Genomic DNA, 21,175 nt, shown 5'->3' with positions numbered 1-21,175 from the left:
GCAGAGACAGGCGGATCTCTGTGAGTTCGAGGCCAGCCTGGGCTACCAAGTGAGCTCCAGGAAAGGCGCAAAGCTACACAGAGAAACCCTGTCTCGAAAAAACCAAAAAAAAAAAAAAAGGACACATAAAAGCTATGCAGAGATGTCACTGTCTCCCACTAGGGGGTACACACACACATACACACACACACACACACACACACACACACACACCACATATACATACCACAGACAGTCACAAAGGCAGAGAAGAACATTAAATCTGTAGGTTTACTGGTAGTGCAGATGCTAACCAGAAAACAGCTGGTTACCATTAATACCTGGCACTTCTTCTGTGTATATGACCAAAAAAATGAGATCATATATTCCCACAAAAACTTGTATGTAAATGTCGCTGATTATCAGGACTTATTTTTAGCCAAAATGTAGAAATGAGTCAAACATCAAACAACTAATGATAAATAAAATGATATATCTGTATATAGAGAGAATATTATTTAGCAAGAAAAAGGAAAGCAAATACCGATTTATGATACAAGATTTATAAATTTTAAAATGCTAAGTGTAAGAAGCCAGTCACAGAAGACCTTTCTAGGATTCCATTTACATGAAGTGTCTAGAATGGGCCGCTCCACTGTGACAGAAGACGGAGTAGTGGTTCTCACAGGATGAGGAGGTTTACAGGAAATGTGTTTGTTAGCAAATGCTGGATTTCTCATTGAGGATGATGTAATGTTCTGGAATTACTGGCATTTGTTACATAAACCAGTAAATAAAAATATTGACATAAACTTTAAATCTTTAAGTGGATCAATTTAAAAATGTGTGAATTATACCTCTATAAAACTTTAATTTTGAGCCGAGAAGAAATGCCTTCAGTAAGCATCAGTGAGGACCTGAGTCAGTCTCCCAGCAACCACATCCAGCTCCAGTATGGCAGCTAGTTACCCCAGCTCTGGCCTGGGTCTTGGACTTCACTGGCCAGTCAGTCTGGCCAAATCTCCAACTTCAAGTTCAGGGAGAGACTTTGTCTCATAAAATAAGGAGGAATATTTGATAGGAATCCAGACTCCTCAGGGCCCACATTTGCACTGAGTGGGTGTGGTGGCCTGCCTGTGATTCCATTACAGGGAAGGTGAGGCAGTATTCCCTTAGCAAGCTAGCCAGTCAGACTAGCTGCTGTGGGTTAGCTCTGGATTAAGTTGAGAGACTCCACCTCAATGAATGAGGTGGACAGTGACCTAGGAATACCCCTGATGTCAGTCTCAGGCACTTACATTTACAGGCTCATTTTCATATATGCACACACATGAATATGTGCATACAACATAAACAAACACAAAGTCAAAGACCTATAAGTAGTACATTATGCTGTGTAATAACAGGAATACCATATTCTAGCAATATTACTACTGCTGCCATTTCCAGGTAGAGTTTCAGACCGTGGACTCATACATGCCTAGCATTTGGGCAATGGGTTTACATTGAGGCAAGCTAGGGAACCATTGTCAGAAATTTTAACTCACTGGCTTTTACTGTAGGTTCAGAGCTAATACAGAGTAACCCTGTTTAGAGGCTAGAACGAGGTTTATCTACATCCAAAGGTTAAGGTGTATTATAACAAATTGGTTAATAATTCTACAAGTTTCATCATTTGATACATTTTCCCCCCAGGGAGAGACATAAAGAGCATCTTCCCCTCCTCCCAAGGCTCCAAAGACAAACCGAGGCACATTTCTACCTAAGTTCACTCCGGGGAACCAGTGAGCTTATTGGGGTTCCTTACAGAGTATAGGTGAGAGGTTACTGGGTGTGGATGTTATCCACGAACAGCCACAGCAAAATGTCTTTACCAGCACAGGCACTAACCTTCCTATAGCCTCCTACAAAGGGTCCATTCCTCGTCTTCTGTTCTCTAGCCTCTCCAAGACCTCAGCTAATCAAGACAGTATGGTATATAACGGGTTGTAGAGAGAGGGGATCACGATCCTCCCTGCCCATCTGTGAGGGCATGTAAGTGACCAAAACAAGCCAGTGGGCACAGCTGAACTCCCCAAGAGAGTAGTTGTTTGGCTCAGAGGATAGCCCTGTACAATGCTCGTGTGTACAGTTGTTCCCATTCCTAGCCTTCCTGAGGGGGGAAAATTCCCCCTGTCAGCTTGATGTAGTTGGCACTTCTTGTCACTTGTATTTTGACAGCTCACACACATTGCCTGTTTGTGCAGTGACGTGACAGAAATGGGGGAGGGGTTGGAGAGTGAATGAAAGGTCAGACTGTGAGAGGAGCGTGAGAGATCGCAAACGTTTCTGTGGCCATTTTGGGGGAAAGCTCACCTGTTTCTGGGGATAGTTTACACTTAGTCACTTCCACTTTTATATGAGCATATCCCAGTTAGTCCAGCAAGGGATTTTCATAACAAAGAAAGAACTGGATACTAGGACTTACATGGATAGGGAAGGTCCCATGGATGGCAGCAGAGACCCTAGATGTACCAGCAGCCTTTAAATGTCAGGGTGCGCCCACCTACCCAGAGAAGTAGCTTTTCCTCTCTGGATAGGAATGGCGGATGTTCCCTGAAAACGGGTTCTTCACCCTTTCACTCTTCCTCCAGTCACTTCCTTCCATCTTTTCTTATCTCTCTCCTCGCATGTGGGATCTTAAGGAAGAGTCTAGGAGAGACGTGCAGGACTGAATTGTGGAAGGTGTTTTGCACTCGCTCGGCTTCCTTCTGCCTTAATCTGAGCTCATCGCCCTGTTCTCTGGCAGTGGCAGACGACACCTGTATTCATGCTCTCATGCTCACCAGACCTTCTTTTTTTAAAACCAGCATTCCAACAATGCAAGGCAAACTGAACTGTCTTGAGGATAACCTGTTCCTCCATCCACGGTCTCTGTGTTACCCAAATTGGCAACCATGCAAATTCACTTAAAAAATGAAACCTTGGACAGGATCCTTATAAGACACGTTCCCCCATGGGGCACACCCAAATAATCGGGAGACTCCATCAGTTCACTCTCTCAGGTTTTGTTGGAGTCCCCCCATTTATCTCGGTCCCACCCCCATCCTTTTGCCTGGATGTGTGGAACCCTGTTCCTAGATGGCATCTCTTAGATCCAATCCTTCTCGACCCATCCTCCACGCCACACCCAAAGGAAGATCCTTGAAACATGAAATATGATTATGTCACACTCGACCTTAAAACTCTTTGAAGAGGAGCTCATGGCCCTGAGGGAAAAGCTAAGCTTGTTAACCCAATCCCCCGCCCACACTGCTCTGCTCCCTCTCACCTCCTTCTGGAGACTCTCAATTGGTTGGATGAGTCAGGCATTTCTTGCCTGGGAGCAAATGCTGATCGTCCTTCCTGAAGTAGGTCTGCCAGTGAGAACTATGCTTATCAGATATTTCTCAGACATGGAGATTAAAGAGACCAACACTGACCTATTTCTGAATCAAGTGTAGCAAATAGTAAATGGACACAAGTCCTCAGTGCAACAGCTCTCTGTGTACAGTGTAAATGGCGCAGGACAGTGAACTGTTCACATCTCTGCTTAGCACCTACCACACTGGGTACTGCAACAGATACTGCAATTTAGAATACTGCACTATACATTTCATTGACTTGGTGATATATTTTCAGTTAATCATGCAAACATTAAAATTTTAATCCATTTTCAAAGAATGATCAGGTTCCAGTCACTTTCTCTAGCTTTCAAATTGTCCCTGGAAAACTCAGTTCTATTTTTGGTAAGGCAGAAAGGGCAAAGACTGCATGAGAGATGTCTTTTCAAAACTCATTGAGGAGACTTCCAAGGCAGGCAGGAAGAGAACTGGGGAGGGAGGGACGTCAGCAAGGCAGGCGTTGGAAGTCAGGGGACCTGAACACCGGTCCCAGCACATGGTAATTGGAGAACTTTACAAGGGTGCCTAACTGTCTGGGACCTGCTTCCCTGCTCACACACAGGGTCACGGTCACAGCATTTGATTTGCCGGCTGATCACGAAAGTACACGAAACAGCATGAATAAAAGAGCCAAATATAGAAAAAACAAGCAAATAAAAAAGGTCCAACTGTAATCAGGACACCCGGAAGGTCCTCCAACACACTCCACTCTTTCTTCTTCATGCATCACTTATCTCCGGACACAGATACATCCACAGGCAGTACTGTCTACATAGACATACAGACACCCATTCCGTGACAACACACTCAGTGAAGAGTTCAAAATGAGGCTGACTGCTTAGACCCAATGTTGTGGGGCTGTTCGCCATGTTTGTTCAGGAATACTGGAGCCGAGCCAAAGTCATTAAATCTCTAACAAATTTAGTAACCTCGAAGTCCCAGCCATCGGCCAGTGGAGTCACTCAGCTTCTGGGGAGAAAGGAGACAGGGCATTTGTGGTGTTCCGTGCTTAATCATCAGTGTTAAATGAATCAGGACCAGAACGAATCCAAGGAGCGAACAGCTGACGACTGCTCTTCCGCCAGAGAAAGGAGTAGCTGATGTTCACACAGGTTACCGCAGCCAAGAAGGCCTCTCGGTGAACGGCCAGGCGCTTTCTCTCCCTTTAAACTTGTTTTCAATGGTCTTTAGTCTGCGATTCCTTAAATATTCATTTACTTCAGAGGCCTTTTTGTGCACGTCTCAGTTTAAAACCTAATCACGTTCCAATTACATCGGGCTAACAACTGATTTCAAAGGGAGAAATAAACCATCATATTTCACCCGTAAAATTTGACTCGGAGCAAGACAATTTAAACAGTTTTATTCGGTTAGACAAATTATGAAATCTAGGTATAAAATAACCTGGGTTTCAAGGGTGAAACCACAGAAAATCAAGAGGCCCGATTATTGGTTTCCAGAGTGCAGGGCTGGGGTATACATTACAGGACAGAATAGGGCTGGGGTATACATTTCAGGACGGAATCTGTGGTCTTGTTTGTTCAGTGACTCTGTCTTACAGGGCCACCAATATATTTGGGAAGCATTTGTTTGTCATTCCACGTACCTGGGCCGATCGTCCACTTGCAACTGTGTGGTTGGTGACCCGGTTTCATTTTACAATCTGGCTAGAGGTATCAGGATAATTAGCATCTATCTTTCCTTTGGTCTTTCAAAGGGGTATTATAATCACTAAATTTAAATTCCAGTGGTGAACCACGGAGGGTGGAATCCTCTGAACTAATTATAAAATAATCCCCTCCCCCCTGTTTTTTTGCTTATTGTAAGGGTGGACTACAATATAGGCTGGCCTAGGCCTACACATGGGGGCTATTCATTTGATTCTGGCTATGATTATGCTTCTTGTCCCCATTGGAGCTGTTTTTGAAGGTTTTTGTTTTTTGGTCTTTTTTAGTAATGCATCCTAAGGGGAAGACGTTTATACTTTCATCAAGGTGGAAGACTGATTTACTTCCTACTAAGAAAACCTTATGTATTTCCGTGTAAGAAGATAGAAATGAATGGACGTAAGGATGTACACATATGTAAGAAAACCACAGAGGAAGAGGTTGGAGGTTTTCTGCTGTCAGAAACTGTGCTTGCCAAGAACACAGATATAGAAAGACCTTCATTTTGAGTTATAGGGAATACCACAAAGAAGTACGGTGCTGGTGGTAGAGAGGCAACGGAAGTGAAAGTTCTGGAAGCCCAGGCATGGTTAGGTTGAGTCTTGAGCAACCTCCACCGCCCTGGCTTTCTCTGTAGGAACCATCTGTGGCATACCGAGGGAGCGTGAGAACCGGTGCACATCGCGCCGGAATCTGCTCCTGATTCCCAAGATGCACACACTGAAGCTCACAGAGCTACAGAGAGCGGTTGAAAGTGGTGTTTCTCAGGTCAAGGGCCTGCCGTCACATTCCTTTCCTACACTGCGGGTTCGTGGCTCTCCTGAGGCTCGCGTGTTTGGACACTCGGGTCCCAGGCAGTTCTGGAAGGCTGTTGTAAGAAGCGAGGATGGTCTTCGAGGGCTCTCAGCCTGTCCTCGCTTCCTGTCCGACCTCCGCTTTCTAACCGTGGCTGAACTACGCCGTGCAGGCTCATGCCCCGTCACCCTGCCTCTGCCACCTAGATGAACCGTAAAGCCCAAACAGACTCTTCCTCCCTTACGTTGCTTGTCCGGTATTTTGTCATGGCAACAAGAGAAGTAACTGATGGACAGCCGGAAATGATTTGGCTCTTTCAAAACAATTTGAATCCCACCCCTGGAGAAGCTAGATTTTGAATACCGTTGAACCACATTGCTTTGCCATTGAGTGCTATGTTCCATGTTAAGTACCCAAGGATAATATGCAAAGAAACGTTAGTTATGTCAAAGTAATTATTGAAACACAGTATGCATTAGATGTCTGACTTGGGGATTGCCAGGGCAAAGGAAAGCCCCTGAGAAAGACAGCAGTAGCCATACAGGAAAATGTGTGTTTGCAAAATGCACATGGGAGCAGAATGCTTTGTCACACACTTCTGCCCCGCTAAGAGGAATGAGAGTTCAGGAAACAGACTGTGTAAATTAAAGTCCTCTCAACTGCTAATGTCAGAACGCCTTGACAGAAGCGGTTTAACTTTATTTACGGGGCTTTATATCTATCACACATCGAAAAGTCAAAGAGATGGCAGCTTCCGTCCCTGCCGTGGCTTCAGGGGACCAATTCTGTCAGCACCAGCACCTCCAGGGTTTCTTGGTCCCTCCTCTCTTAGTTACAGGATGACGGAAATCGTCCACACGTGAGCTGTCGGGGACAGTCAGTACTATTTATGGCTTTTCTCGATAAACCAAAAACCACCCAATGGATTTCCAGTTCATCTTCCATTCCAGAAGAGCTGGAACAGCCCCTGTGCTGGAGGAAAAGGAGGAAGGACTTGACTCTGGCCGACAGGAGAGCATAGGACAGTGTTCGGGACAATGTTCACCTTTAACGACTTGCACTGTGGCCTCACGGTGGTGGCTTCTGGGTTGTTGGACAAGGTTGCATTTTTTTCCTATAATACCAAAGTTCCATTCACGAGGCCTTTCCACACTAAAGGGAATGCACAATATGACTCCCTGACACTTCCTAGATCAGCACTCTTTTTTTAATGCCTTGTGTTCCTCAATCAAAAAAGTATAGCTATACCACGTAACCCTTTGGGGCCTGCTTTAGCCTTGGAACCTCCCAACAGATCACTGTCTACAAAGTCCTGAGATTTTTCTCAACTTAGATTAGGGAACTAGGCAAGGTCTCACTCTAAAATGCAAACATCTCTCATTTCCTTTCCCACATTTAAAAGGCCTTTCCCTCAACATGCTCAGAAATTTGCAAATAGAAGTTCCAATGGGAGACATCAGTGACCTCCCCTCTAGAATGCAGAAGTAATAATATGAAAGGGAAAAATACTGGCAGACATCATAAATTTGCACTATGAAGATGGCATAGGCACACTCTACACAATAAGCCATTGAATCACACACAAAGATGTTCAGTACTTATGGTAGACCATAAATTTGATAACACCACTCAAGCATTCCTGGGCCATTCTGGTGGTTTGTCCTGTCCAATTTAGATGTGATAGTATGTTTTATGTCATATTTTTAAAAAATTTTATTTTTTTAGAAAAAATAAAATGAATAAACGAATCCATGAGAACCTAGACACTAGGGTAAAGGTTAACAACTGAACTGTCACACCTGTTGGGAGAGGGAAAATCAGTTTTCTCCAATAGAGTGACCAGGGGTCCATGAGTCACTCCAGGACAGGCCTCATGTTCAGGAGCAGTGGACCAATAAAGAATGGACTCCACAGGGTTTTTTGTGTGTTTACTTTTATTTGGTTACAGTTTGGTGGGATTTTATTTTTGTTGTTGTTTGTTTGTTTGTTTGTTTGTTTGTTTTGCTCTTCGTTTTCTTTTGGGGTGTGATTTTGTTTTCTTGGCTTGGGGGGATTTGTTGTTCTGTGTTTTTGTTTTTTTGAGAAAGAACAAAGTTGGGTGGATAAGAAGGGGGAGAGGAGGACTTGGAGGGACTTGGGAGACAAGAATATGTTCAAAATACATTTAAATTTAAAAACTGTCTGAAATAACAAAACATGGTTTAAAAAGAATTCTTCTGTTGCCCACATTTTGCTGACCTTTCACCCTTCAGGTTACATCGTGCTCTAACTTCTCTACGCTGTTTCTATCTCTGGAAAACATTGTTCTATCAAGCCTGACACCTCTACTTGTGATCATGGTGTCATCATTTTTGCTGGCACGTTTTAATCACCAAACATCTTACAATCACAAATATTTGCTGCTTACAGCAAGTAGACTCCCCTCGCCCATAAACATTCCTCAAGCCCCCTCCATCCTCGTAGCATTGGTTAAACACTTCCAACTTTTATTCTCCTCCAGATTTCTCAGGAAAATAACCTATACCACTACATTCTCCCTCTTCGATTCCTTGTAAACTTTCCATTGTATTGAAATTGTTAGGTCCAATGATTGTTTGCTCATCTTCTTCCTAGAGGTCCACTTGTTGGACAAAGTCAACACAGAGGAGTCATTTTGTTCCTTGGCTGCTGACATGACTATGCCCTTTCATAAAATTATATTTATGTGTATGTATGTGTGCTATGTGAGTTTATGTGCACCATGTGTATCTGCAGAAGCCAGAGGGCATTGGATCACCTGAAACTGGAGTTAGAGGCCACTATGAGAAACCTGATGTGGGTTCTGGCTCTCTGCAAGGACAGTAACTGCTCCTAACTGCTGAGTCATCTCTTCAGCCCCAACCCTGTCTCTTTTTGGCCTCTCCTCACATCTTAACCACATTAGAGCTAGAAGACTAAGTAAAACACCATTGCAATGAACATCTAGATTGGGATTGACTAAATGCTCTGTCTGTCTTAATGCAGTTTTATTGGAAACATAGTTCACATTGTTGATAGCTGCATTTGTACTGATAGCTCAGTAGTTATAGTAGAAACCGTCTCGCTTATGAAACCTGCAATATTTAACAACTGGCCTGTAAAAGATTTTTAAAATTTCTACTTCTGTGACCTTGTGAGTGTGTCTATGTGCTAGAATGCAAACTCATGTGCAGGTGCCCAGGGAGGTCAGAAGACAGTGTTGGGAGTCTGAACGGTAAGCATCAAGAGATGATTACATGATGCAGTAGGGAGACATGAATTATAAGTTAATGGCTAATTGAAAGGGGTGCAATAAGGAAATACAAAAATAGAATCGACTCCTAGAGATTCCAGTTGTGATATATGGGTAACCAAGGAAAGACACAGCCAAGGACCTAAAGGTGGAGGTGATACCGAGGGGGAAAAGATATGATTTTGTTTAAATATATGTCAATTTGAGAATGCTTAGATTATACCCAACAGAAATGATACACATGATTTAAGGACCAGGAGGAAAATCTGAGCTAAAAAGAAAAGTTTGAAAGTGCTTATGTTCCAGGACAAGACAATGAAGCCTGAACACCGCAAGGCCAGCCATGTAATTTCCAAGTATCCCTGTACGGAAATTTCTTCTTACCACAGACTGAATTGCCAGGTTCCGCACACCATTTTTCTCAGCACAGTTTATAGTTTATCATGTACAGTTGACCTCATTATTCATCTACTTGCTTAAATTTGTTTCTCCAGAAGCAACAATCCTGGTGCTTCGTGGGCATTTACAGAATCAAAGGGAAACCAAGCCGAGTTCGCATCCTGGAGGCTCCCTGCTCTTTGATTGGCCTGATGGTCTTCCTCCAGCATCCGGCTCCTGGACCACTGCCTATGTTGCCCTGGCATTGAAAGGATGCCCCTGTGCCAGGACAGACTGGCTCTTGAGTCCTTTCGTGCACTTTAAATAAAACTGTCTTTACTCTGGTTTGGCTGCAAAGTTCCTGAGAAAACTGGTCTTATTTTTTTCAGTGCTGACAAATCAACCTTAAAGGTTTCGCTTCTGTTGTTTCATTCTTTGTGGGGTTGGGATGGGGTGGGGTTGCATTTTTGTTTTTTGTTTGTTTGTTTTGTTGGTGCTAAGAATTGAACCCCACATTTTACATGTCTGAAGCTCTTGTGAGTGAAGACGCTAAGTATGGATAGATTTCCAATGATGCTTTGACATTAATGTCATTTTGATTTCTTTTTATCAAGATGACAGCTTACATGATGGGTTTTCTTTTTTGGGGAGTGGTTATAACTAAAACATTTAAAGTTAAAGCGTTTCCCACCAAACTAGGCCTCCTTCCTTTCTGCAAGACAGGTCTTTCCAAGGGAAGCAGAGGCCTTCTTTATCCTGTGCCCACACAGTCTTGGTCACCTGCTACTTTTTGTTTAGAACAGTTCACATAAGGAATGTCTCCTAGGTAAGGCTCTGAGTCTAAAATTGCCAGAAACATAATTTGTGGCTTCTGCCTTGATCTTGTTTTGACAATTTCTCAAAGAAAAATGCACCTGACAGAACTTGTTCTCAGCTGAGGTAACTTCATACTGTCAAGCAATATCCTTTTTTTTTTTTTTTTTTTTTTTTTTTGGTTTTTCGAGACAGGGTTTCTCTGTGTAGCTTTGCGCCTTTTCCTGGAACTCACTTGGTAGCCCAGGTTGGCCTCGAACTCACAGAGATCCGCCTGCCTCTGCCTCCCAAGTGCTGGGATTAAAGGCGTGCGCCACCACCGCCCGGCGCAATATCCTTTTTAAAAAGCACAGACTTTCACTGATTTCAGTTTAACAGGATGAAGTGGCTTGCTGTGCGCCTGGTCCCTATACCTAGAGGACTGTGATGTGGCTTGTGGAGAGAATTAGTGTTAGACAAGCAAGATTCAGGAGTTCACACTTGCAGCCATGTGTACAGCATTAATGTTAGGCGCAGGTTTTTGTTTTGGCTTTTACAAAATAGGGTCTCACTACGTGGCCCACCTAGTCTGGGACTCACTACAGACCAGGCTGTTTTTGAATGTGCAGAAGACCCTTCCTACCTCTGTCTCTCCAGTGCTGGTATTACAGGCATAAACTACTATTTCCAGCCAGTTCAAAGCTAATGAACCAGCAATATAGATTATACAGTCTTTAAACAGAGATACACATAAGTGAGTATGTATACAGATTGGCTGCCAAAGAAAAACGTTATAAGCAGAAGTTACAGAAACACACCCTTGCATTTCCTGGGGAGCAAAGCTTCAGAACTCAGCAAGGGTGGAAACTTTACACAGAATGTAACTGTTAACATCATGAATAATGGGGTCCAGGCCACCTCAGTCACAGATGTAGGACCTCCAACGCTTACCTTTCATGCAGTGGGTACCGCACTATCATGCACTGATATCTTATAGAGTATTATTTCTAGGGGACAGGCCTGTTTGTTTTCAAACTTGTGTGGCTTTTCCAGTGGACAGGACCAAATAAACACAGCTGTACTGGGCAGAGAGCTCAAGGATGCCCATGTCAAAGCTATGCCTTCCGGGGATGGCTTTGAGAACAGCAGGTTTTCAAATGCTTTCAACACAAGGCTAATGTAAAGAAAAACAGATCAATAAAAGTACTTTTCAATTCTTAGCAACAAGGACCATTAAGCTGACAATAAGCAGCCTTTGGGTTTTTAATCTAGAATATTCATAACATTTGTTACATACTTTAAACAGTATGTTTGTTCAATGAAAGGATAGCTGGGCAATCAATTTTATGTGAGCTTTACAATATTACTCAAATAACTTTGTAAATTTATAAATTGGTAATGACCCCCACCCTGCTGTGGGATGTCCTGTATGCTGTAAATACATGTTGCTATGATTGACTGATAAATAAAACGCTGATTGGCCAGTAGCCAGGCAGGAAGTATAGGCGGGACTAGCAGAGAGAATTGGGGGAACAGGAAGGCAGAGTTGGAGAGACACAGCCAGCCACCGTGAGGAGAAGCATGTTGTAAGACACTGGTAAGCCATGAGCCATGTGGCAAGGTATAGATTTATGGAAATGGGTTAAGATATAAGAACAGATAGCAAGAAGACTCATGGCCATTCAGTTTATAAGTAATAATAAGAGTCTGAGTGATTATTTTATAACTGGGCTATGGGACTGTGGAGGCTTGGTGGGACCTGGAGAGAAACTCTCCAGCTACACCCCCCCCCCCACTGGAAGTCAGATAATTTTAACATAATTTGAAATTTAAGATTAATCACTTACAAAACAATAAGGACATGATTCTAAGTTGGATATTGATCCCAAGTTTCAGGCTAGCAGAAGCACACCGTTCTAAAGTACCAAGACTGGCAAACGCTGTGTAGGTTAAACTACAGCCCATGGACCATCTGTAATCCACCCCAAATGAAGGAGCTGCGTCACAGTGACACTGTCACCAGACGCCTGCTTCAGCTGACCTTTTCCACAGGAAAAGTGCCGACTCCTAAGACAAGCACCTTCTCTCCTTACTGACTGCAGAGCTGGTGCTGCCGACTTGTCGAGGATGGTTCTAATTCCACTGTTACCTGGGTACACTCAGTGGGGAAGTAATTAAAATGACAAATCATTGCCTACTATGCACCACCTCTTCCAAAATCCTACTTGTCCAGATCTCCCCAAAACAGCAACTTGAGTCTTATGGACCATCACACTTCAATAGCTATCCTCAGATGTGTGTGAGCTGCGGACGGTGGTTCTCGGGCGGGCTCTCCAGATTCCTACTCAAGCAATGAGATACATCATCTGTTCTTGATAGACTTGTTCTTTGGTCTTGCAGAGAGAAGATTAAGAATTAAGGCGCTTTCAAATAAATTCTCTCAAAAGACATTTATTTCCACATTTCAACATTTGAAGTACTTAAATTCACCTTGATGGAAAGACCGTTTTTATATTCTGTGTACAACCAGTAGCTACTGTTTTACAATAAACAACATCTCAAGAATAGGTGTTGCGAGTTTAAAACTTGGTAGTCCGTTAAGAAGAACAGGCAAACTATCTCAGGATTCCTCAGAGAAAGAAAGACAATTAAAAGTGATTTTTAACAAGTGGTTTAAAATTAAAATTTCAAATGTTTACTTTTGGGGTCTGGCATAATACTTTTTAAAGTTTTATAATAAAATACCACCTTTGGGGAAAGTAATCACAACCTTCCCTAATGACCAACTAATGACTTTACCTGAATTAACACTGGTGGAAAAGACACAAGCAATCACTAATTTATCACCATCTCAGTTTTAGCCACACAAGAGTTAAATGTAGCATCTTCAATGTTTAGCTTACTGGGCCAATAGACGACTTCCTAGAGAATGCATCTTTATTATCCATAAGAGTGGGCTCCTTTGGCACCTGAGTTGAGCACAATACTAATGTGAGGTTGCTTAAAGGCTCTATTGTATCTATCTATACATATATACACACACCTGTACACATACATATATGCTCACACATATACAAGGGACAACTTCTCCTTTAAAAATGACAAAGATAGAAGGAACGCAATGTTTATCAAACAAACACCCGATGCTCATTTAAAATAGTGTAAAGTTATCTAAAGAATTCAGAATTGATTAACAATTTTGACAATTTACAGGCTGTTAGAATAAACCCACTTCAATGTGGATTTATTAGTTTTCAGGCTTTTTAGTTTTCATTTTTTTTGGGGGGGGGGAATGGAGTTTAATATAGTAGAATATTCATTTGACCAGTTATCTTAATACGACATTATTATAGACCTTTTGATGGACACAAATGTGAAATCACCAGAACATTCCCCAAGCCTCCTCCAATCAGGACTGAACGTAGTTACACACACACACACACACACACACACACACACACACACACACACACGGACCCTGATATACCAAGCCTCCTCACGAACGAAGAATTTTACCTAAGAACTCCAGCAGTGCCTAAGCCATCATGCTTTATGTTACTTACTAAGGACTCTGGTGTTAACAGTTCTACCAATGCTCTGGTACTTTTGTGGAGGACTCTAAATGACAGGCTTGCATTCTCAGACTTAGGAGATACCCAACACTAAGTAAGCTGCCTGGACTTACCATTTCCCTTTATGAATATGCCTAACTGACTGAAATTAGAACACATTTGGTTTTATCCAATTCTCTACTCTAATAATTCTAGAGGATGAGGAGGACATCTTTTATTTGCATACCATGAATATCCATCTTCCAGACCTTATTAGATCTGATGTATCATGTGTGTGAAAAATACATCTGAATTGGGAAATGATGCCATGCTTTGATTCAACGTGCAGAGAAACAGCTTGGGTCAGCCCTGCTTCCTCTCTGCTCTGGTTGACAGGACCTCTCACAGAACATACTGCACACAAAGGAAATCTTACATAGTTTCAAGTTACTGGTAACTGGGCAGCATTTTCAATTGTGTCTCGGGAGTATTAATAATAATGTCTCAGTACATGTTGTGGTTTATACTTGGCATTATTTCCCCAAACAAATTTTGTCAATAGAGTCATGGTGTAGGGCTCACCTTAGGGAGAACCTACTATATTCCAATGTTTTCATTTTGTTCAATCTCCACTAACCATAATATAACCCATTTTTTCTTGATATTTAAAACATTTTATAAGTTCAACTGCACTTGAATTCTTTCAGTTGCATGTGAAGTTATGTGCACAATTTACATTTTTGTCATATATTTAAATATTTTCTCTAAAACAATTTCAGGACAGGAAATGATATGCTGGTAAACAAAAACCTAGCATTTAAACTGTTCCCTAAGTTCTTCTAAGCAAAAGTGCATTTGTAATATAAACATATCATATATGAGGCCAAAAACACAATCTCACACCAGAGAAGATTTCAAATTTCCAAGTCAGTCCAGATGAGTCACAGAAAAGTGCTAACACAGCAAATCTGGAACAAGTTCATGGGGGCTGGGCAAGGAGTCGTCAAAACGAAATCTTTTAGAAACCATGCTGCTGTCCTCAGGGATATTCTCCTTGTCCTCCCGGTCTCCACAGCTTCCATTACAGGACTTGGGGGTCTTGTCTTCGGAGGACCTGAGGGGATGATCCTGAATGTGAGAGGACCCTGAAGTTTCCTCAGGGTGAACCAAGCTTCCCAAGTCCCACTGCTGTAGCCAAGAATGAGAAAGGCAGGATTCTGCTGTTGGTCTTCTCCTTTGCAGAAAACAGAAAAGGAAAGGTGAGCACTTGAGGCAAGCTGAGGACATCTTCCAACTATGTTTTAAAATGAACACAAAGGGAGCACTTATCATGAAGTCCAAACAGTAGAATAGATACAGCTAACTTTTATTAACTGCTTAGGCATCTACCAGGGGCTATTTTACATGCTTCAATATATTACTGAATAATCACAAGAAACTTAAGAAATAGGACCATGGCTGCCATTTAACAGATCAACGAAGGAGATTTGCATTTGAGGCGAATGTTCCCAGGCTGTCAGTGTCACATATTACAGTCTGGATACTGAACGCCAAAAGGCCCCATGTTAGAGACTTGGCCACCAGCCTGTGACATTATTGGAAGGTAGTGGAACCTTTAGGAAACAGAACCTGTTGAAGGCAGTTAGAGCACTGAGGATGAACCTGGAGATCACATGACCTGCCTTCCTCATACACCCGTCATGTGCCATCTCACCACAGCCCCAAACAACAGAGACAAGGGGCACACACTGAGAGGTCCTGATTGAAGCCTCACCTGCTTGTAGCTGAAGGTCTGTGTTCTCTTGTTATGGTAATGGAAACCTGCCTAACGGTCAAGAGGAGCCTTGATCTACAGTTGTACCTTCCAGTGTCTTTCCAAGGAAGTGAAAGGTACAATTATTCTGTCTCCTCCAGTTTCTCTAGGATCACTTCTGTCATCTGCTTTCTTTGCACCATTTTACTTTAATTAAGCAAAACCATCTTATTGTAATGAGCTTACAAATAAAAATCTCATGCAGCTAGATTAAGTAGCCACTCAAACAAACACTTGCCCAGTCACAAACTATGTGTCCCAGTGACCTTCTACATAGTTAAGAGAGCATTCTGAAGCCATGGAGGTCACTTAGGGTTTTACATTTTCATTGTCAATTACATTTGTATGCACTACCCTACACACACACACACACACACACACACACACACAGAGAGAGAGAGAGAGAGAGAGAGAGAGACAGACAGACAGACACACACACACACACACACAGAGAGAGAGAGAGAGAGAGAGAGAGAGAGAGAGAGAGAGAGAGAGAGAGAGAGAGAGAGAGAGAAAGAGAGAAATCGTGGCAGAGTTGAAACTAGAAAAACAATAGGCTTGATATGCTCTTCCATGACTCATGTGTCCTCTGGCCTGCATTCGCCCTTCCTCATCACTTAAGGTCAGCCTATCTTGGTCTCCTTTCGAAATGTTATACTATACCTACACTTGGCGCTGTTTACATCTTTACATGTCTTTATTATAGTCTACGATCCACATGAGGGAGAATATAGGGGTTTTTCTCCTTCTAGTTTGAGGCACCATTTTCCTACAAATTTCATGATTTTTCTTTATTACTGATATATTTCATTTTGTATATGTACCACATTTTCATTATCGATTCATCTACTGATGAACATCTAGATTGATCTGTTTCCTTGTTATCATAAATAAAGCACCAATAATCATGGGTATACAAAATAGCTCTATGGTAGGATATGGCGTTCCTCTGGGTCTATGTCCAGGTGTGAAATAGTTGAGTCATGTACTACAAATTACTTTGCATAATGACTGTATTAATTTGCAATCTCACAAGCAATGAACAAGATTCCTCTTTCCCTACATCCTTTCCAACACAAGCTATCAGATTTCTTGATGATAGCCACTCCGACTGAGTGAGGGGCTAATTCAAAGTAGATCATACAACGTAAGTATCTTTCTACATCAGAATTGACAGGTATTTTATTTATTTTTCACTCTTCCATTCTGGTATACCACAATCTGTTTAGCCAGAACCCTACTGGTGCTTCCAAAATTTTGATGTTATAAACAATGGTCTGATGAACACTGAGGAAATGCTTTCTAGAAACTTGGTTGATTATGTCCAGAGCAGGAATTTGTTTTTTGTATTTTGAAACATGGTTTTAGGTGTCCTCTCAATTACCTCTAACATGCACTAATACCAGTATCTTCTAGAAGATTATGGAAAACAATTAAGTTTTTATAGTATTCAGGATGTACTTTCTGAACTTAGACCTTTCTTCTTTAATCTTTGTTATACATACTAGTTTTCAGTGCTGGGGATCAATCCTAGGGCCTCATATGAATGAGGGAAACTCTACCATTTAGCTACACCCTTAGCCCATAAATTCATATTTGTGTAAGGCAATACAAAAAATAGCTGTTTCTATAAATCTCTTCTTAGAGAAAACGTTAGTCAATGACTATGATTGCTTGCCATTGGTTACTGAGCAATGGGAATTGCACTTAATTTTTAAAATCCATTATAACACAATAAACTCTTTCTTTATTTTCTAAGGAACATTGTGGTAATTTGAAAAAAAAAAAAAATGGCCCCGAAAGGGAGTGGTACTATTAGGAGGTGTGATCTTGTTGGAATAGGTGCGGATTTGTTGGAGGAAGTGTGTCACTGTGGAGGCTCATATATGCTCAAGATACCGCCTGGTGTCTCAGTTCACTTCCTACTGTCTGTGGATCAAGATGTAGAGTTCTCCAGTGCCATGTCTGCCTGCACACCGCCACACTCCTAGCTGCCATGCACCCCACTATGATGATAATAGATTAAACCTCTGAAACTATAAGCCGCCACCTCAATTAAATGTTATTCTTTATAAGAGTTGCTATGGTCACGGTGTCTCTTCAAGCAATAGAAACCCTAACTAAGACAATCATTTTTTTTTTTCTGAAGTCAAACTGGTCAGTTCAACTGAAATATATGTGTGAATGTGCTAGTAAACAAAGTGCTTAAATACTGTATGTTTCGGGGGCTGGAGAGATGGCTCAGAGGTTAAGAGCACCGACTGCTCTTCCAGAGGATCTGAGTTCAATTCCCAGCAACCACATGGTGGCTCACAACCACCCGTAATGAGATCTGGCACCCTCTTCTGTATACATAATAAATAAATAAATCAGCTGGGCGTTGGTGGCGCACGCCTTTAATCCCAGCACTCGGGAGGCAGAGCCAGGCGGATCTCTGTGAGTTCGAGGCCAGCCTGGGCTACCAAGTGAGCTCCAGGAAAGGCGCAAAGCTACACAGAGAAACCCTGTCTCGAAAAACCAAAAAAAAAAAATAAATAAATAAATAAATAAATAAATAAATAAATCTTTAAAAAAAATACTGTATTGTTTCAATTATACCCGAAAGCACAGGATCGAGAGAATTGGACAAAGGTGATGGAAATGGCTTTCCATTTCCTCCCGGCCTCCACACCTGATGTCTGCTCATAGGGAGATTCCTTTTACATATGAAGATGCTCCTGTTCATGAGAGCTGAAAGGAAAACTGGAGCGCAGATGCCTTCACCCTGACCTATCCTGAACAGTAAGGTGTCAGAGAACGAGATGAAAATCTCGTCAAGCTCGAGGGCTGGCCAAGCAAACAAACGTTAGTGAAATGATCAAATCCCTTCCATTTAGAAAGCCTCTGGAGGAACTGTGAATTGGGAATTTATTTTCTGCACTAGTTTATGCTTTTAAAAATAGTAACTGCTAAATCTTGAAAAGATCTTCTTCAATGATGTTTACCCAATACTTTGAGTCTTAAAATTGCTTAAGACTTAAAATTCTACTATTCAAAAGAAGGAGAAACACCTAGACACTCAAAGGTTAAATAGGAATCATTTGGTAGATATTTCTGGTCTTTTGTTTGTGTGTAGTCTTTATGTGCTCAGTACAGAATCTTTAGACTATAGGCAAAGACTATTTAAGAAAACAAATATGGCTTGTAAACAGAAACCACAATATTACTCTTTATATGAAATAAGTATTCATGTCCAAAATATACCTAGAAAGAGTTGTTTGGATTCAAATTAATCCAGTAAAACATTCAGAAGCCAGTGTTTTGCTGTTGTTGTTGTTTGTTTTATTTTTTCTTCTTTCCAATAAAGAAACTGAGTCCTCCGGGAGATTAATTTCCATTAACAGAAGTCTGAGAAGTGAGACCACTGGCCCCCCCAGGACACAAGCCAGCCTTCTTGAAGAAGAGCTGGGTCTCTCCTTGCCTTGAAGCTGCTAATAATTAAGGATCTGGAGTTAGCATGGGGTCCTTTCTTCAGTAAATCCCATGATGCACTGCATTTTCAGCATATGCCAGGGTGAGAGATACTCTGTGGCCCAGGGTTTTCTTTTTTTAAGCAATCAAAATTTGAACATTCTTATATAAAAAAATGAACTCACACATGAGCAGATATCTAATCCTTTAAGATCTGGCAATCAGTAATTTGTGTCTGTTAAGTAACAGAATGATTTAACTACAAATCATTCACATTCAAGTCCCATCATAGTAAGCCAAGGATTAGCAGCTGGTTGAGAAAATATTAACTCAAATCTCACCTTTATTCTAAATATCCTGTTGTGTGATTTTTGCTTAGTTATTTAATTGTCTTTCATATCAACTCTCTATATACTTTACCAGAAATCTGAACAGATGTGTAATACTTTTATATAACTTTAGGATTACCTTTATTGTTACTTAAATGTATTTTATTTTACTGGCATTTCTAATTTTGCAAATGGTTTTGCAATAATAATTCCATGCATGCACCTAATACAGTTTTTATTCCTGAGAGCTCTTACTCACTCTCTTCCCCAGAACCCCGTCCACTTTCCTAGTAGTTCCCTTCAGCTTTCACATCGCCCTACCAGGGTTTTCAAACAATGGGATAAAACATATATTACTTGCATTTTTGTGTGTAGAATGTATCTTCTTAGTAGGTACATGTTATTTGCTTTGTAACAGCATTTAATTAATGTCATTACTTACTCTGGATTCTTTACTAGAAGGCTCTGGATGAAGTCTGTGGCCAGTTGTGAAACTGATGAGAAAGTTTCTTCTGAATAATCTACATTAACTTGAGAAATATTCAGGTATGTTTCTTGATTATCTTCTCCTACAAATGGCGATGTATGAGTTAACAACATATATGCTATTATGCCAATATTCCTGAAAAACAAGTAAGTGAGAAGGAAACTTAAAATGTACATTAACTTAATATTTATAATAATAGTCTACAAGTTCCTGTCCTCAAAACTAACACAGATTAAAAAAAAAAGGCTTAAGTTGATTCTAGAGATTACTGTACTGTAACAACTCAAACAGTTATGTTACTTTTATTTGCCTCACAAAGAGAACAGGGAGTCCACACATACAACATCAACATCATCCATTGAAAATATTTTATCTACAGTCTATATAACCTTCAGCATAGACACGTGTTGGGTACATAAAACAGCTGTATTTGTAAAAGTCTATCCAATGACACAATAATGATCTGAGTGATGTAACCAGGGCTTTGTGCAAACTCAGTCTGAAAGATGGGCAAAGCACAAGGCTGGATGAGCACAATTTTCAAAGCTGTAAATATGTTGAGGTCAAGGCTGGTCGGGAGCTAGAACAAGGCAACACAGCATGCTTTACACATGTACTAGTCACCAGATCTTCTGTGTCATTGCAAACCCATTAGTTTCAAAAAGCCTGGAGAATAGGGCTAAAGTCTGCGCCTGGCCTAGGAAGTCCGTCGGTCTGTTATCACAGGAGAAGTTCCAGTGCCAATCCTGGTGCTGCTTTCGGGGTGTGGTGGGGGGTTGGGGGGAGGTCTGAGATATCTGCAAACCTCACAACTCCCTAGAGGTGAACCCTACAAACTGAGCTCCTGTGTATCTGACCTCTTCCTGCCCAGCCACTGCTGCGCCTTACCCTTCTAGACTTGCACAGCTAGGCAGAGCATCACGTCTGGCTATGACTGATGTCTAGCTATGACTGACACATCATCCCAGCTTCTTGAGCGTTTTACTTGACTACAGACTATGCGTCACTGACTGAGGCTGCCTCATTCTTTTTTTTTTCCCCCAAGACAGGGTTTCTCTGTGGAGCTTTGCGCCTTCCTGAATCTCGCTCTGTAGACCAGGCTGGCCTTGAACTCAGAGATCTACCTCCCAAGTGCTGGGATTAAAGGTGTGCGCCACCACCGCCTGGCTGAGGCTGCCTCATTCTTGCTCAACTGAGGTGACTGGAGAAAGGAGTTTCTATTTCTATGCCTCTGTCTCAAGAGCTTACTGAAAAAGAGGCAG

General features: G+C 41.7%; 1 protein-coding gene and 1 long non-coding RNA gene across 7 annotated transcripts in view; one reads left to right on the top strand and one right to left on the bottom strand.

The window, feature by feature from the left end:
- Positions 1-7,966: 7,966 nt before the first annotated feature.
- Positions 7,967-9,851, top strand: LOC143268328 (uncharacterized). Its single transcript, XR_013044170.1, has 2 exons — positions 7,967-9,515; positions 9,608-9,851. It is a non-coding gene; the product is annotated as an uncharacterized LOC143268328 (long non-coding RNA).
- A 2,863-nt stretch (positions 9,852-12,714) lies between these two features.
- Stk17b (serine/threonine kinase 17b) overlaps positions 12,715-21,175 on the bottom strand; it is a 31,903-nt gene continuing 23,442 nt past the window's right edge. For all 6 annotated transcript variants that reach the window (XM_042260387.2, XM_076550403.1, XM_042260389.2 and 3 more), the window contains exons 7-8: positions 19,869-20,048; positions 12,715-15,068 (exon numbers count right to left, since the gene is read on the bottom strand). In XM_042260387.2, coding sequence (XP_042116321.1) covers positions 14,789-15,068; positions 19,869-20,048 — 460 coding nt within the window. In that variant the 3' untranslated portion in view covers positions 12,715-14,788. The remainder of the gene's footprint in view (positions 15,069-19,868; positions 20,049-21,175) is intronic.

This window comes from Peromyscus maniculatus, chromosome 13, assembly GCF_049852395.1.
Source record: "Peromyscus maniculatus bairdii isolate BWxNUB_F1_BW_parent chromosome 13, HU_Pman_BW_mat_3.1, whole genome shotgun sequence".
Taxonomy (NCBI): Eukaryota; Metazoa; Chordata; class Mammalia; order Rodentia; family Cricetidae; genus Peromyscus; species Peromyscus maniculatus.
This window is presented reverse-complemented; position numbering and strand designations above follow the sequence as displayed.